The sequence below is a fragment of the Megalobrama amblycephala genome, linkage group LG22 (genome assembly GCF_018812025.1).
Source record: "Megalobrama amblycephala isolate DHTTF-2021 linkage group LG22, ASM1881202v1, whole genome shotgun sequence".
NCBI lineage: Eukaryota > Metazoa > Chordata > Actinopteri > Cypriniformes > Xenocyprididae > Megalobrama > Megalobrama amblycephala.
Genome location: NC_063065.1, coordinates 24,484,851 through 24,504,008, shown reverse-complemented (window position 1 = coordinate 24,504,008; position 19,158 = coordinate 24,484,851). Strand labels below are relative to the sequence as shown.

At 37.2% G+C, this 19,158-nt stretch overlaps 1 protein-coding gene across 1 annotated transcript in view; it reads right to left on the bottom strand.

Moving 5' to 3' along the window:
• Window positions 1-19,158, bottom strand: part of gpr158a (G protein-coupled receptor 158a) — a 144,532-nt gene that overhangs the window by 43,807 nt on the left and 81,567 nt on the right. Inside the window, 1 exon segment of the mRNA XM_048174316.1 lies at window positions 13,075-13,143. Coding sequence (XP_048030273.1) covers window positions 13,075-13,143 — 69 coding nt within the window.

The window sequence follows — 19,158 nt, the reverse complement described above, 5'->3', positions numbered from 1 at the left end:
ACAAAGTTCTGTCATGAAAATCTAGATGGCGAAGGCTGTTAGGTCCAAATACTAGGTCAGTGTGTATGTAGCAGTTTGCAGCACACTTTCAGAAACTCTCCACCTTCCCCAACTCCACCTGTATAGATCTGCTACAGTTAATTAATGTATGCTATTTACAGAAGCAGCATATCTTACTTGCTCACAGCAGCGTGTCATTTATGTATTGGCAGTAGCAAGTCCCATATTTGCCCTGCTGCAGCAATAATCAACAGCAGCAGCAGCGTGAGCAGATTTATTTCACCAAAACATATATAAACATATTAACATTATCATATCCATTACCATGCCAAACGAGTTGTCAAGACAGAAAAATATGTATTGTATATATTAGATTTACTGACAACAAATATAGTTTTTTTTATTGTATCTATTAAGACTTGTGCACACTGAGACGATTAACGTGCATGCTTATCGTCGACGTTTAACACCACGTGCCTAAACAAAGGGCGCCAATGTGAGTGTGCACACCGACGCGCAAAACGGCAGGCGTAAAAGCGTCATTTTTAAAAAGTGCCTCGGGTTTGACGCTCCGCATTAAAAACTGCCTAACCAACTTCAGCAAAAGTGGCAATTTTGTTCACGTGCCTGGAGCTGTTGAAGTGACAGTAAAACACAATGATAAGAAGACGACAACGAAGAAGACCCCTACAAACTATGGGTGCTCTGCCAGTTCTTGGCCACACCAATAGATGTGTATTATATGCTATTTTATTTCTGTTTTTTTTGTTTTTATTTTTATTTTTTTTTACATTCAAGAAATATAGTTGAGAACATCTATTTCATACATATGTTTATTTGCACTACCGTTCACTTGCACTACTGTCATTGTGACTTATTTGCACTACCGTTTCTGACTACCATCTCCTCATGTCATGTATATGCCATATATGCCATTTAATATCTGTATTTTTGTTTTATTTAAATTCAAGAAATATTATTTAGAATGCCTAATTCATAAATATGTTTATTTGCACTACCGTTCACTTGCACTACTGTCATTGTGACTTATTTGCACTACCGTTTCTGACTACCATCTCCTCATGTCATGTATATGCCATTTTATATCTGTATTTTTATTGTTTTATTTAAATTCAAGAAATATTATTTAGAATGCCTAATTCATAAATATGTTTATTTGCACTACCGTTCACTTGCACTAAGCACAAGCGGCATATGCTGTCAGGGAGTGAATTTGCACGTTCACTCGGAGCATCGCCAGTGAAAATCACTTGGGTATGAACACAAAGACACGTCGAAAAACGTCTCGAAAAACGGTGGCTATAAGCATGCGATAATCATCCCAGTGTGCACGAGGCTTTAGATTAAAAAAAAGGGGTGCCCAATCCTATTCCTGGAGATATACCTACCTACAGAGTTCAGATCCAACCCTGCTACAACAGCAGCAGGAAGGTAGATCTCCAGGAACAGGATTGGACACCTCTGTTTTGGACTATCAGCTGCTCAGGGGTACTTTTCCCAAAAGCATTGTTAGCCAATGGTCACAATTCTGTTGAATTGTATTGGTAATGATGGAAGTTGTGACCATGGCTTCGCACACCAGACTGGGAGATTAGCTACACCTGCGACAAAGAGCAAACCACCCATTGTGAAAAAGTACACTTTAAGAAAAAAAGAAAAAAAAAAAACTTAAAAATTATGGAAATAATATACTTTATTAAAGAATATATGATTGTATAAAACAGAATGTAAAGTTTTCGGACACTGAATTGATTAAATGAAAACGTATTGTAGTTTAAATATATATTAAATGCAAATAGCTGAACTTTAGAGTGTGTTTTGACCCACTTAAGTAGGGCTTAAGCATATCTACATAATTTCATAATTGATTCTCTAAAATCACTACACTATAATGAGTGTGTGAGTGTAAACTCTATGAACGCCACTTGCCGTCTCTGTGCATCTCTCAGAAATCAGAGCTTTCCAAGATATCAACTAAAATACTACATTATACACATTTTCTACTATTTGATATGTCTGTTTAAATGTATTAAACCTTGCACAATATAATACATTAATGAATGAAATAATCAAATATCCGTATTGTCATCTCTTGCGTCTCTCAGATGCCGCTGCTAGGAAAAAGTCCACCACGATGTCGCTGAATAGGCCCGCTTGGAAGATGGAGCAATGAGAAAGCTTGCTTTCTCAGCATCCTTCATCCTCGCAGGGTTGAGCTGTAGGTGGAGCACCTGCACCACAAAAGTGGACATCGCCCGACCAAATGCCTATGCTGTGACCTTCAACACCCCTAGGGTGAAATCGGCCACCGAGCGTAGTTTCTGATGAGCGCTGGGTTGGAACTACAGGCCGGAGTTGGCCTGTCCAGCAATGCTTTAAGCTCTTGCCCTCATGGATGAAGTGAACTTACATGCTTTGGAGGAGAATCTCATATCGTTCCTCTAGGTGGTGGCATCTTGTAGGCAGTGGAGAACCACAATCGCCTGCTGGGAACACCACAATCACCTGAGAACAATGGAGTAATCCCTGGCTGACCCACCATTGAGGGTAAGGGTGGAAGAACCGACGAAGCATGTTCTGCCAGTAAAAAATACCTTCCACTGCTTTTTGAGCTCCTCATACACCTCCAGGAAGAAAGGAACTGGGGCGAAGCTCAGCTGTGTGTGGCGCTCTGAGCCCAGAATCCAAATATCTAACCACAAAGGCTCGGGGCAGGAGGAATCAACTCAAGCTTGATGCTTGCGGTAGGCTGGGCAAGCACAGCAGCCATCTCAGCACCAGACTCAGCCTGCGCAACCACCTGTTGGTGGGGCCCAGGTGAGTCTTCTGTGTCAGAAGGCAAAAACTTGGGAATTCTAACAGATAGCTTTCTACAGATAAGAGAGTTCTTTGGTTGAAGAGTATGGGATGAACAATAAGAGGGCTATGTGTCATCAGCTAAAAGGAAAGACGTTTCAGAGGTGGAGCAAGTTATTGGTTAATTTTTATCTTTCAAAATAAGATCAGGAGTCTTGTATTATGCAAGTAAATAGGGTCAATGTTGAATTCATGGAAAAGTTTACAAAGAGGATAACTACTTCAGCAAGATACTGAAAGATTGTCAGTGGTTCAAGTAGAAAGCAATTTTACAGAAATAACAACAGTTTTTCTAAGAGGTGAGAGGTGCTGGTCTTTTTTTAGTCCTAGATAACATTAATCTGATTGGTGATAATGTGAACAGGCAGCTTTGGGACGATATCGTCATCTATTTTCATTCTTTCACAACTCGTCTCTTTCTTTTCTCTCCTCTCATCCCATTTGGTTTGTAATCCGTAAGAATGCTTATGTCTGTGTGGACATGTCTGGTTTAGGTGTGGGGGGAGTTGGCTCCTCTTTCCCACATGCGGGGACAAGAATGGGAGGTAATCGCTAGTGCTGTGCCCCTCGAGTCTTGCGGTGTGTAAATTACATCTAGTTTGGCCTCCGTAGAGTCAAGGGCTCTCTCTCCGTCAAAACCGTGCACTGTTCCCTTCCCCGTCATCACCAAATCCACCGAGATATTTCTGATAACATTAGGTTAATAGGGATGTGACCTGTGCTTTGTGTGGGAGAGAGAAAAAAGATGAGAAATACAGCAAGAGACATGTTTGTGTTGTTAGTGTAGGGGTGTGTATAAGAAACCAGACTTCTGAGCATCAGCATTAAGTTCAATTTACACTGCATCTTACTTTGGCCAAAAACCACCTGCTTAGCCAGGAAGTGGCTGCCTGAAAGTCCTGATACAAAGACTTTAGATATACAAAGATGGTGCACACATATTACTATTAATGGGAGAAATTGCAACGTGCAATATGGCGGAATATGTCCCACCTTCTAAATAAAAGAGCCAATCGCTGATTGGTGAAGTCATTGCATCACTGCAGCTTACTGTTAGAAATTCCGGTTGCTATAGAAACAGTCAATGTTCTAAGACACATGCTTAGGACTGCAAATGCGCATTGGCTGCTCCAGCCTGAAAAATGCAATTTTTTTTTTTTGTCATGATTTGAGTTGTCAGATTTCATTGGTGATTTCAAATATGAAATGTAATCATAATCTTGGTGAACAGCTTTGGAGAATCTAATGTTTCCTTTTTTGAATGGAAATATGTGATTTCTCAATAAAAGATTTATTTTTACTTTAAATGTTTTAAAGCCATTCTGGTCCTTGGTAACATAAGGCAGGAGATTGGTTTGAGATTGTGAAGCCAGGTGCACAGACTGGAGAACGGCGGGCGTTCTCTGATCTACTTAATCCATGGAAAGGCAGTAGCTTGGACCGACCAAAAGCATAAGGCCACACCACATCCTGTGCCGGTCAAAACGCACCAGAACACAGCAGTATGTATTTCATTAGCCTCCCGATGGGCTGGGCTCCAGGGTCAGGGTGGCAGCAGACCATTTGGGCATGGAGGTGAAAGAAGAGGACAACTGGGGAGGGCAGAGTAAAAAACTGCCGGTGGAACAGAAAGTAGGCCTATATGAAGAAAGTATACGGAATTGAGGCTGACACAGAGATTGATGGAGGGTGGAAATGCTCAGCATGGAGAGAAGGTGTGTAAGACAAATGAAGGAATCACTTCCCTATGGAGTTAAAGAGAGATGCTTGAAATTTAGAGAGATCTGCAGTTGGCCCCCTCAGGATTTTATTACAGCATGTATAAGCTCCAACCTCATAGGAAAAAGTAGGGAAAGGGGGTGGACCTTTATGCTTACATTTTTTTTTTAATCATCTTACAGTTTCATATACGAAAACTTACAAATGTGATTGTACAGATATGAATTGGCCACCAATTGCCATGAGACTGTAGCGATAGTTAACCCCAAAAATGGGGCTCCTAACAAATCTGAATGAGTGAATGCAAGCCACCTCCGTTATACCCCTATGTCCGGGGGAGTGGCATGCAAATTCCATTTGCCAATTCTCAATTACCTTTTCTGAAGTATCAGAGGTGTTTGGGGCTCCCAAGTGACTGACAAATAGGGAATAAATATACTACGCAAAGGACATATGAACAGATGGGGTATTTATACTTGGGCGAAGGAACAATGTAGTTACCAGATTTAGCTTTAGCAGTTAGCCTTGATGGTAGCTGCCACAATTACACCATTATGGAGCCAAAAAGTATCTTTTTGCATTGACAGTCAATCAGTAGTAGCAACTGCCATTATTTTTCAGTGGAACAAAAAATGAGAATTTCTAAAGAATCTTTCCACAGCTATTTCTCCAAATGTAAGTTCATATAAGGTCAAGCTCCAAAACAAACAAACAAACAAACAAAAAAACACAAACTCACCACAAGACTGCCATAATTGCATTATTTGTGATACTTGCAATTTTGTTTTATTTCAGCAGTTTTTCAGTATAAAGTGTAAACTTGAGCTAATTAAGATCCATGAATCTCAGCTCAATGAAACCAATTAACATACTGTTCACGTGTTGCACTGTCCCGTAGCTTTATTGATCTTCATGTAAATATCACAAGCAGATCACATGCTAAGACCCTGTTTCCAATAGTTCTCATCTTTTGGCCAAATAACACAATCATACTAATAATGCAAATTCCATTATTTTGAGCTGAAATAAATAGAAAAAAATGTCCCAAAATAGCCCAATGGGATTGTGTAACTGTGAGAATAATTGTTAACATATATTTAGTGTAATATTAAACTCTTCTGAATGTTGAAAACACTTTCTCGTAACACTATTTTAATGTGTCGTTGTTGCATGTTACACGTATTTACTATAATAATAATGTTAGCACTTTATTTTATAGTGCTGTTTTACATCTACAGTATGTACAACAGTAGGTACTCAACCTATCCTTAACCCATATTAATTGCATGTAGTTACCTTAAATTACATAGTACTTTTTTGTTTAAGTGTACTGTAAGTATACATCATGTAAAGTGCACCTGTAATAACAGTAAAATTATGCATAATTACAAACAACTAACCCTAAACCAAACCCTAATCCTAAACCTGTAGTAAGTACATGTTAAAGGGTTAGTTCACCCAAAATGAAATTTCTGTCATTAATTACTCACCCTCATGTCGTTCCAAACCCACTAGACCTTCGTTTGTCTTCAGAACACAAATTAAGAAGTTTTTATGAAATCTGAGGGTATCTGATCCACACATAGGCAGCAACATCATTTTAAAAACATGGTTAAAATAGTCAATGTGACTTCAGTGGTTCAACCTTAAAGTTATGAAGTGACGAGAATACTTTTTGTGCACAAAAAACAAAACAAAAATAACTACTTTATTCAACAATTTGAACCGTTGTCATACGTAGTGAACTCAGTGCAGGCTTCCTTGTTTACGTCCGAACGCCAACTCATTATTGGCTGGATCCTGTGTCAGTATCACATGTATACGTTGTGCTGCTCACGTGTTCAGCTTTGGCTAATACTGAGTTGGCGTTCGGACGTAAACAAGAAAGCCTGCACTGAGTTCACTACATATGACAACGGTTCAAATTGTAGAATAAAAGTCTTTTTTTTTTTTTTTTGCGCACAAAAAGTATTCTCGTCACTTCATAACATTAAGATTGAACCACTGTAGTCACATTGACTATTTTAATCATGTTTTTAACTACCTTTCTGGACATCAAAAGGTGCAATGATGTTGCTGACTATGTGTGGATCAGATATCCTCGGATTTCATCAAAAATATATTAATTTGTGATCCGAAGATAAATGAAGGTCTTACGGGTATGGAATGACATGAGTACTTAATGACAGAAATTTCATTTTTGGGTAAACTAACCCTTTTTTATGATATTATGCAGTAATTATTTGTCAAGTCAAGTCAAGTCACCTTTATTTATATAGCGCTTTTTACAATGCAGATTGTATCAAAGCAGCTTTACATTGATAACTGGTACATAATTTTTTGCTGCACAGTAGCTCTTCAAGAATAGTGTCAATGCAGGCAGATCAAAGCACTGTTGAATAAATGTCAAGAATACTGTTGAATATCAAATGTCAAGTCAAATGTCAAGTGTCCCCAACTAAGCAAGCCAAAGGCGACAGCAGCAAGGAACCCAAACTCCAACAGGTGACATCAGGTGGCAAACAAGTAGCAAATAGGTGTTAAAATGGAGAAAAAAAAAACCTTGGGAGAAACCAGGCTTAGTCGGGGGGCCAGTTCTCCTCTGGCGAACAGTGCTTTGTTACGAATCAGGTTGCTATCATAAATCTGATTTAAAGTATTTATTTCAGTTCCATCCAGTTGAGGATTGTATTCATCACGTAATTACACTGTAATAAGGACACATTAAAATAAAGTGTGACTTTTTGTTGTTTCACTTCATACCTGTTTCTGGTCATATTGTACACAGTTCATCAGTGCACATTATTCCAAATATTCCAAAAAGTTTGTCTTCATAACATTTCATCTGAATGTAATACTTTGCTCTGCCTCGAAAGTGACTTTCATTTTTGGGTGATGTCATAATTTCATGCTCCATACACCTTTTTGTAAACTGTTCTAACATCTTTTCACAATCCAATCAATTCCTGATGGATAAAATTGAAGTTCTGTCCTTAATTGTTTAATGCTGAATATCCTGTTTCACTCAAGAAAACATCAGTGAAGTAAAAAGAGGTTGTGAATTACATTTCACAATGACTTTAAAATAAGATCAGAAAATGGTAAGCTGTCTTGGCAATGCAGCTTTGAAAATGGCCAGCGTTAGGGAAAGTTACTTTTAAAAGTAATGCGTTACAATATTGTGTTACTCCCTTAAAAAGTAACTAATTGTGTTATGTAAAGCAATGTGTTACGTTTTGTTTTACTTTTTCTCTGTTCACTTTTAATAGCAAAAAACAAAATGTAAGTGTAAAATGTAATGGCCCTTTCACACCGAAAGTGAAATGAATAAGCCCCAGGTTGAAGCAAATGCAAATTCATGCCTGGAGAGGGTGCAGCTCAAACAAACCTTTCAGCTGTGCTGCCATTTTGGATTGCAGAAAAATAGGACCCATTTTTGCTGCTAGGTATGTTAGAATTGGAATTCATCGAAAGTCAGCAGCAAAGACATTGGTTAATAAAGTGAGATTAAATACATAAAGTATATTGGTGTCATTTAACAAATTAAATTATTGCAGGTTTGCTTAAAATTCTGAGTTTGAATTTTACCGTTTTTATTAATTTTGAGGAATACTGAATCTGTTTTAGGGGAAATGATGAGTAAATGCATACATGGGGACAGGAGAGCTGTCAATCAATAAATAAGAAAACGAAGTAACTTGCGTAACTTATTTGGAAAAGTAACAAGATATTTTGTTGTAAATATGAAAATAATTAGTTACTTTACTCATTATTTGAAAAAAAGTAATCTTATTATGTAACTCGCGTTTCTTGTAATGCGTTAACTCCCAACACTGAAAATGACAAGCGTCAGAGATATAGTAGAAAGAGAATCCGCGAATGCCTTATAAATTCACCGACACAGGTGCCCCGTGACTTCTGTGTAGACAGGGATGAACAAGCAACCAGAAAAGCATGTGTGTGCGCGCATGTAATTCGGTTTCTCCTCTCTCTCGCTCCACATCCCCCGCCTTATTCCAGACGCCGCCAAGTGAAGTTATTGCATGTGACACGCTCAGCAGTAGGAGAGGGGTGCAAGCTGAAAAAATTGCATTACTCCACAAAGCAGAATGCCAGGGGAACAAGATGAGATACATCTCTGCTTCTTGATAACACTGGAATTATTTAAAGTAGAAGAGAGGGAGAAGGAGTGGATAATATTTTCCAGTCTATATTTAGATTGGGAGCAATCGCAGCAGAGCAGACAGGCGGAGCTTCTATCAGCTTCACATGAGCTACAAGGTGGGCCGTGAGCAGGCAGATCTATCTGTCTCTGAGCTTCAGATTAAACCATAAACTGAATCAGAGGGAAAACGGCAGTTCTAAAAGAACAGACACATTCTCATAGGCTGCATGTACACCGCAAGGCCTAATGCACAGATAAAACTTTGACACCTAGCTGATTTTTCTTCCAGTCTGATTATATTCACTTTAAACTAGGGCTGTCAGTCAATTAAAATATTAAATAACAATATTAATAGTTGCTTTTTAAGAGTGCCGATCAACTTGACAACCGCCCCAGGCCAAGTACCACTGGTGGCTTACAAAAGAAATATAGGTTAGCAATTAAATGATACATCACAACCATGGAAACATTTAGGTTTTTGTAGAATGAGAAAGGTACACGAGCCCATGAATTTAAGCCATTTGTTGGCTTTATATTCCATTTTGCAATCTGGTCACCTGATTTTCCACAAATTTAACAATATTCCAGGACTTACGCACTGGATATTGAATCTCTTCTTTCTTTTCCCAAGTCTTCACTCATGTCTCACCCATTTTCACAGAGGATTATAAGTGTTTCTTCCTTTTGTTCACTTTTAATTACTACATTTGCATCCTTTACTGTGGTAAAGAAGAAAAACGCTGTAGGACAGATACCTTTTTACTTGCACGTCAAATTTTATTTAACACAGTTTGTGCTTGTTAGATTTAGTAAGGCACGTCAAGTTTATTTGTACAGCGCATTTCACACACGCCGGTAATTTAATTTTGTTTTCTCTGGTAGCACAACATCAAATATAGCCTAAATGTCTTGCACCTGCAGAAGATAACATTTTTACAACAAGCGTCAGTTGCTTTGGAACATCGGGAGAAGATACGACGATATTAGACAAGAGCAGAAAACAGCAGTTAAGAAAGCATAGTGATGTGGATATATCTGCACCAGCTCTGCAATTCAGTACTCCAGTAAAGTCACGTCACGTTTATTTATATAGCATGATATACAATATATTGTTTAAAAGCAAGCTGCTTTACAGTATTAAGCAAGAATAAAATTACACTGGTATTCACGGACAGGCATTAAAGGGTTAGTTCACACAAAAATGAAAATTCTGTCATTTATTACTCACCTTTACATTTACATTTACATTTACATTTATTCATTTGGCAGACGCTTTTATCCAAAGCGACTTACAAGTGAGGAATACAACAAGCGAGTCGTCATGACGAGGCAAATAGACAAGAAGTGCTCATAATACAAGTTATAGGCAGTGCTCAGATTATCCTAAGATACAATAGAGAGGGATTAGAGGAAGTGAAAGGATAGGAATAAGAAGTTTTTTTTTTTTTTTTTTTTTTTTTTTTTTTTTTAAGATGAGGTTAAGTGCTCACGAAAGAGATGGGTTTTCAGCTGTCTTTTGAATATTGCAAGGGATTCTGCATTCCGGACCTTCATGCCGTTCCACACCCGTAAGACTTTCGTTAATCTTCGGAGTGCAAATTAAGATATTTTTGTTGAAATCCAATGGATCCGTGAGGCCTGCATAGCCAGCAATGACACTTCCTCTCTCATTTTCCAGAGTGTTATGAATCAGTGTGTCGAATCATGATTCAGATCGCGTGTCAAATTGCCAAACTGCTGAAATCACGTGACTTTGGCACTCCGAACCGCTGATTTGACACGCTGATTCATAACGCTCCGAAGCTTCATGAATCAGTGTTTTGAAATTGGCCATCACTATATAAGTCGTTATTTTGTTTTTTTGGCACACCAAAAATATTCTCGTCGCTTTATAATATTAATATTGAACCACTGTACTCACATGAACTGATTTAAATATGTTTTTAGTACATTAATGGATCTTGAGAGAGGAAATGTCATTGCTGGCTATGGAGGCCTCACTGAGCCATCAGATTTCAACAAAAATATCTTAATTTGTGTTCCGAAAGATTAACGTAAGGTCTTACGGGGTGTGGAAACAGGCATGAGGGTGAAGTAATAAATGACATTATTTTCATTTTTGGGTGAACTAGCCCTTTAAGGTGGTTTAGATCGTATCTATCAGACCGTTACCATTTTGTATGTTTAAATGAAGGAAAAATCTAAGCTATCATCAGTAAATGATGGAGTGCCACAAGGATCTGTGTTAGGCCCTCTGCTATTTTCAATATATATGCTTCCACTTGGCAAATATTACAATAAAAACTTGGAATTAGTTTCCACTGCTAAGCCGAATGATACTTGGTTATATATTTCATCACGACCAGATGAAATCTCTAAATTATCCAAATTGACAGAGTGTATTAAAGATGTAAAACATTTATGACTAGTCATTTTCTTCTATAAAATTTCACTATTAAAGGTGATAGAGAGGATTTTTTCGTCGACTGAGAATCTAAAGACTGTTACTGAGTTTTTCAAATGAGCGCATGCGTAAGAACAGCCCCCCTCCTTAACAGCTCACTTCAAAGGAACGCACGAGTATTGGAACACGAGTGTTTACCACCGGCATTCGCTGTGTCGTGTTAGTGGATTCATTATGTCAGACTCACCGCAGGTAACTCATAATCTGCAGTTGTTACTCCTGTCTCCTGACAAAAACATTGCATGCGGCGCCTGTGGAGTGTGGAAAGTTACTGGAGCGCGCAGCCACGCATGTCTCTCACAAGGAACGTCACGGCAGTGATTGACAAGCCAGAGGGCCAATCGTTTACGCGATGATCACGTAAATGATTGGCTGATGTTTTTAAGGCCCTACCTCATGCACAGATGATGTATATTAATATTATTACTTTCAGTGCACCTAATAAATAGTCTTTTATCCGTTAGTAAAGACAGTTTCAAGTAATATTGCAAAAATGTATAAAACAAAACATCCTCTTTAGCACCTTTAACTTAATGGACCTAAAGCCTGTAGGATGTACAGTTACTTCATCCTTGACAGTTAAAGACCTGGGTGTTATATTAGACAGCAACTTGTCTTTTGAAAATCATATTTCTTATGTTACAAAAACAGCCTTCTTCCACCTCAGAAACATTGCTAAGCTGCTGAATATGTTATCTGTTTCTGATGCAGAAAACTGTGTCAGTGTCTCTTTCAATTAGAATTACAATTTCAGTTTCTACTATAAAGCGACTCTCCAGTGTATTTATGTTTTTACTTGCGGACGTCTGACCTCGATGGACTGAATAGAAGAAATTAAGCAGAGAAGATTTCCTCATCAAAAAAGGCGGAGTCTCAGAGCCACACCTACCTTTTACATCATCGCCACTGCCCAATGGTAGTTCAATGGTGTTTACCAGCCAGTGTGAACTTTTACAGAAATTTCGCTTTGGCAAGCTGTCTCGAATTCCCGAAACAAACACAAAACAAACTTTGTTTTGGCCTGATTTTGTCTGAAATGATGCCACACCAGTTCATCATTCAATTTTGCTTTAAGTATATCAGGGCCTTTATGGTCACATAAAGAGCAATTAAATGGCTTAAATGGTCCTCCACCATCATTCCAGCATCATCTCAAAGATTATTACTTTCCAGGACCTTGCATGTGCTAATTGCTTTACAAGCCTCTAAATCAGTTCACTTTAATTACATTTACCATGTTAAGACAAGTCTACAGCTTCCTGTGAATGCCACTGAACTGCAATTACTGTGAGCTCTCCTGAATAAAGCACATGACAACATCTGTCTAAATCAATACTTTATCGACACGAGAAAAGCAGATTGTCCATCAGCGAAATATCTCGGCCTTCATTATATCCTGCATTGCTTCAGTGTACATGTGAACATCTAATTAGTGTTGTGATATCATAATATCAAAAATGTGACTTTTGCTGTATTTTAGAAAGCTCCTAGATCAAAACAAGCTAAGCTCTAACATAAATCTGTGGCATCAGTGTATACAATATTGATGTATTTCCTGTGGATTGATTTTTTTTTCCATGTATCAAATCCCTTTTTCATATTCTTGCACATATCATACATAAATCACCAGATTTAACAGCATTCAGGAGTCCACAGAGCTTAACTTGAATTGATCTCACAACATTTCTTTAATGCTTAAATTAGTGCCATTAAAAAGGCATTCTCCTCCTAATGGCTACATTTAACTGCAGTACAAGTCTAAGAATATTAGTCACCAAAGCGCCATTCATTTTAACACCCCTAAAGTAAAAAGTACATAGTAAAGTTGACTGTGGTCATTAAAGCTTACCGGAAAGTACAGGAGGAGTGCTCCAAACATGATGGCCTCTAGCAAGATGAGTCCTGACGCTCTGATACTCTGAAACACATCAAAAAGAACATCACGTTGGAAAAGTTCTCTCTTTAAACTATTCTTTTGCTAGAAATGGGTCAGTGGAAACCATCCATTTGTGACTACAGCATAACTTATCCCTTTGCGCACAAATGCATTCTCCTTGGACTATTCTAATGTGTTCACAGGGGTTGATTCATCTTTGTTCTCTTCAGACTAATGCCTTGCCCTGGAATAAACCTGCTCTGTTTCACAATAACATTCAAAACTTGATTCAATTTGAGTTTCAAAGCAGTGCACTTGAATAAACTCCCACATTGTGCATACTTCTCAATTTCTGTATGAAAAACATCGCAAAAACTATATTTTTACACTTTCCGAAGAAAATTAGAGAGGTGTTTGCTATGAAGAAGTGCTTGCTACAATGTTTTTTTGTTGCCACGGTGGAGCACTGTGTTCTGGGTGGTTGCTCAAAAGATTCCACCTCCAAGTTTCATTGATATTCTGATACCTAGATAGTCTGTGATGTATATGGAATTTCCCCACTGGATGAATAATCAAAAGTTATAAATAATGAATCAAAAGAAATGAAGCACATCTCTCCTCAACAAGCTGCATGATTTTGAAAGAATAAAACAAAAATAAAATACCTATTATGTTACCAAATCAAATCAAAGACAAAAACAAAATTATGTTATGATTAAGTAGTATACTACTTCAATGGAAAGATATTTTTACCATTAGTTATGTGAGGCAAAAGAAGATAGAATCAAGGAATATATAGAATCAACTGGATATATAGAATCAACTGGAACTCATGGCATTTCAACGCTACTTCTACTCAGGTATTTGAAGGCTGCTATTTGGAAGAATGTTTGTAACCAAGCAGATCCCCCCTATGGTAGTCAAAGGGGGGTGAGATCTCTTTTTCCAAATATCTTCCTTTTTATACAGCATAACAAAGAAATTTATACAGGTTTGGAACAATTTGAGGGGGAGTAAATGATGAAAGAATTTTCATTTTTGGGTGAACTATCCCTTTAAGTCTAACGTTGTGCGATACTGTATCTGGGTTCAAATGCTCCATCAGAACCCAAAGCAAACAACATAACATGCTAATGTTATGTAACACTACTGAAAAATCATGATCCTAAGCTTTATCTCCACAGCAAAATCTCAGTTGGACAAACAGTGTTTCATCTTTCATGAATCATTAAAATATTGGTGTCTGGGACTGGGAGTTCTTAAAAGTTTATCTTAAAGGTATGCAATAAATAAATGGTAAAATAAACTCATAAACAGCTGTTGGAATAGTATTCTTACTTGAAACAGAGTGGAGGCTCCCAGAAACAGTATACGATATGTCACGACTTAAAGGGATAGTTCACTCAATAATGAAAATTGGTTACACTTTCGAATAATGGTCCGTCATTAATAAGTAACTATGCAGAAAGTAATGTAGGACTAATGAGTAGTACTACATTAACACTTCAGCTTCTACTATTAACTAATATAGAAACAAGCTTTACTAATCAGTAAGTAATATCAAATTTAGGAGATAGTTCCTTAATAGGTAATCAATAATTACTTAATGAGATTAGTCTAATTAATAATTATTAACTAACTGACAAATTATAAAGAACATTATCGTGTGTCTGAGACATAATTTTGTCATCATTTACTCATTCTCATGTTGTTTCAAACCTGTATGAGTTTCTTTCTTCTCTTGAACACAGAATAAGATATTTTAAAGAATGCTGGTAACCAGACAGTTGACGGTAACAATTGACTTCCATAGTATTTGTTCCTACTATGGAAGTGGTCCCACTTTATATTAAGTGGCCTTAACTACTATGTACTAACATCAAAAAAGAAGTACAATGTACTTATTGGGTTCATATTGAATTGCAAAACACTTTTGCAGCTTTTGGGGTGGGATACGGGTAAGGTTAGGGAAAGCTTTTCTGGTATGGGTAGGTTTAAGGGTAGGGTTAAGGTGTAAGGGATGGATCAACAGTGTAATTATAAATGTAATTACCGAAATTAATTACAGATGTAATTACATGCAGGTGTTTTTAAAATATAAGTACAATGTAATAACATGTATGTACACAATAAGTACATTGTATTAAATGATCAATTTATATGTAAGTACATAGTAGTTAAGGCCACTTAATATAAAGTGGGTCCTTTATTATAGCTTGTCAAATTTCCCCCTATTTGATTGGTAGCAAAAACATGCAGTTTTTGTGTGTGTCCCTTTAAATGCAAATGAGCTACTGTTCCCGGCCCCCTTTCCAGAAGAGGGCGGAGCTTTAACTGCTCACGCTTCGGTTGCTCAACAACAACAAAGCTGGAGAATCTCACACAGCCAAAATGAGGATTGTCAGTAACGGTGTTCATCCTTACATTGTTCAAACCGGAGTCGACACTGATGGAGAGACTCAGGAAAAAGTTACAACTTTTAGAATGAAACTGAACGTTTCTGAATGGTTAGTGGATAAATTTATGTAGTTGCTGTGGAGTTGATTCAACTCATCGACTAGCATGTGCCGTCAGTTAATCTTTTGCAAAACCCGTATGGACGCCCATTTATGCGTATTGCCAAACAGAGCCATACACATCAGGCTAATTTATGATTGCTATCAAATGCTGTGAATGGTCTAATATTTTTTTTCCATAATATCGCTCGGACAGAAACGCTCCTTTTTTTTTTAGCAATCGAGCTTGCCAGGGTCAACTTGCTAAGCTAACGAGACTCTAAATAGTGTTCTGTGCTTGTCTGTGCAGCCAATGACAGAACAGTTAGCATGCTTTGCTCAAACTTTTGCCATGGCGTTAGAACTGGTACAGTGTTTTAACTTGCGAAAACAAAATGACAGCACCGTGGGTGGAAACATGCAGATAAAGGGGTGGTAATATTATAATAAGATCTCCTTCCTACGTCACAAGGGGAGAGGCTTGTTTTTTCAAATTCTTGCAGAGAAAGGTTTGCCAAAAAAAAGTTACTGAGTTGTCCTTTTTCACGTTTTCTGGGTTGGTAGATGCACCGGGGGCGCGATTATAGCACATAAACACAGAAAAAGTCAGATTTTCATGAAATGTCCCCTTTAAGAACAAATGGTGCAACCGAATAAAGTAGTACAGAGTTAGTTACAAGAGGGTACTAAGACTCTAGTGTGGACTTTATATTCCAAACTAAGTTAGAACTTTTATAGCATTTATATATTCAGGAATTTATATTTTCCAGCAAAGCTAAAATCATTTTTTTTTCTTCTGACACTGCGGCATGCATATTTCGTTTGTGCGGCTGCCTCAAGTATGTCTCCTTTAATGCAGAGAAAATGAGAATTCCATTAAGAGGCAACAGGTGAGCTGTCAACTGCTTTCTGAAATCAAACGGCCAATAGAAAGCACTTGACAGCACGAGCTGAAACAGAACAAAATTTCTAATCCTAACTCTGTCGCTTTCATTTAGACTTCTCCAGCATTTATGGATCGCTTTCAGGCAGTGCCCAGACGGAGCATGCTTCCAGAGTAAATTAAAATGCTGGCACTATCAAAACTGAGTGCCCTACATATCGACAGCCTAAACGGCGCCTCACTGCAGGGATTAATGAACCTTCCTCGCAGTCAGTGTGAATCCAGTCCACTATTACTCAGACCACAGACTGCATGTCTGCTCAAGCTGAGACAGTAGCATGTGCCGTGTACACTTCTGAAATACTCTATGTATATGCCAAATAGGGATGGGCGTATCGATACTGAAGTATCAATATATCGATACTGATCTGAGTTTTGAAAGTATCGATACGAAAAATATCAATACTAAGGTGTGTTTTTTTTTGTTTAACAAGAAATTTAATGCATACAATATGCATTGAATTGGATGAATAACCTATGTTAGCAAATAATTGTGTAAGATAGAACTATTTTCCTGCTCATCTGAACACACGCAAATGCTGCAAGACAGATCCAATCAATCACGGAGAGCGTTCGCTCACTGCTAAAGCTGCATTCAAACAGAGCTGTGTTTCCCAAAATTATCATAAGAAACCATATGATATTTTTGGGAAACGCAGCCCAGAACAATGCGTATCAGAGGACTGATTGAAATTGTAGCCTACGTAGTTTGTGTAATTACATTTATTTAAATTGAATGTTAAAAATTCATATTGATCATGTTCTATTCTGTAACTAAAGGTAATATAAATCATACACTGTCAGAATAAAAAGGTTGCATTTTATGGGCGCAACAGCCTGTCGTTAGCAGTCGCTTATGAAAATGAACGATGGTTATATAGACTGTAGTTAAACTGTGATATTTCTAGATTTCCATGGTTACTATTACAGTTAACATTTTAACCATGTGTTAACAAAAATATAATGAAAAACGTTGTAATTAAGGCATACTGAATGTTAAAATGCCTTTTAAATATAATGTTAATTGGGTATCATTACCCATTTTACTCTTGGTGTTTTAATAATCTTATAAATGTAATAATTTCAAAGTTTAGTTTTGAGATATCTGTATTGATATCGACGATAATGACCTTTGAAAGTATTGTTATCATATCAAAAACAAAATAAGTCGTATCGCCCATCCCTAACGCCAATGGTATGTTAAGTGTAATAATAGATGTCTGCATTCTTAATCTTTGCACTAATCCACATACTCCTCTTGAAAGAAAGAGAGAGAAAATTAATCTTAATAAATCTAATTACCAGAGAAATAATCTAGAGATTGGGTTTGCAGTTAGTCAAAGATTCTGTCAGTGTTAAAGTACAGGTTGAACTGAACCATAAGTGACAGAAATCCTTAAAGGGACAGTTCACCAAATGAAATTTGCCATTAAATATTCACTCATGTCATTACAAACCTGTAATACTTTCATTCTTATTCAAAACAAATTAACAAACAAATTTCATTTTTAATGAAATCCAAGTGATTTTTGTCCCTCCTTTGAAAGTTCATTCCACTAAAACATTCAAAATTCATTGTAAAAGTAATCCTCACACAAATATGGAAAACGGAAGCTCAACCGTGCTTGCTTGACATTCAAGAACAAATGGTTTATTCTTGTGTGTCAAGCAAGTATGTTTGAGCTTCTGTTTACCATATTTGATGACCTCTACATACTGTATGCGCGATAAAAGCGATCAATTCATTTGAATTATTTCTATATAAATTTTTTGAAGTGTCAAAGTTTTGGTGAAAGACAGAGCAACAGAAAACTGTCATGTTTCATTACAAATATTTTCATCTGTGTCTTAAACCCATAAGTCTTATTGGTTTGGAATGACATGAGGGTGAGTAAATGATGACACAGTTTTCAGGTTGTCAATTATCCATTTAATTATTAACTGATTCACACTTTCTAAATCCTAAAAAATAGCTGCACCAGTTCATTGCACAGCGCCCTCTTTCTTCTTACTTAAACTAATTTCAACTTACTATAAATCAATATTTCATGTCCATCCATCCATCTATCCATCTGACTATACATTATCCCTTTACATATAAATGCTATGGAAAAAATCTTGACATTGTAGAGAAATAAGATCCCTGCTGGACTGACTCTCTCTCTCTCTCTCTCTCTCTCTCTCTCTCTCTATCCTTCTCTAAGGTAATAGTTTGCAGCAAATAACACCTCTTTCTCCTTCCTCTGTAATTCCTTTGCAAATTTAGTCTCTCTCCTTCTCTTCTAATGGTGTAATCCATTCATTTAGTCAACCGGAAACTCCATTCTCTCTGTCCTTACTCAACCTTGTTTGTGTCTCAACCAGTCTCTGAATATCTCTTTAATTGACTAATATAGGCTCAAAATATACCATTTATTATCTCCTTGACATGCTGTCTGAAATTTTTAAGTAAAATCAAAGCACAAAGTGTGTGATTGCATTTTTATTACACTGAATTTAATTACTGATGGAGAAAAGATGGAGTTGTAACATGATGATGAAAACAGTGCACAATGTAGATTTTTCTTGAATTTTACTTTCTAATTTAACAGGGAATAAAATGTCACCTAACAGGCGAGA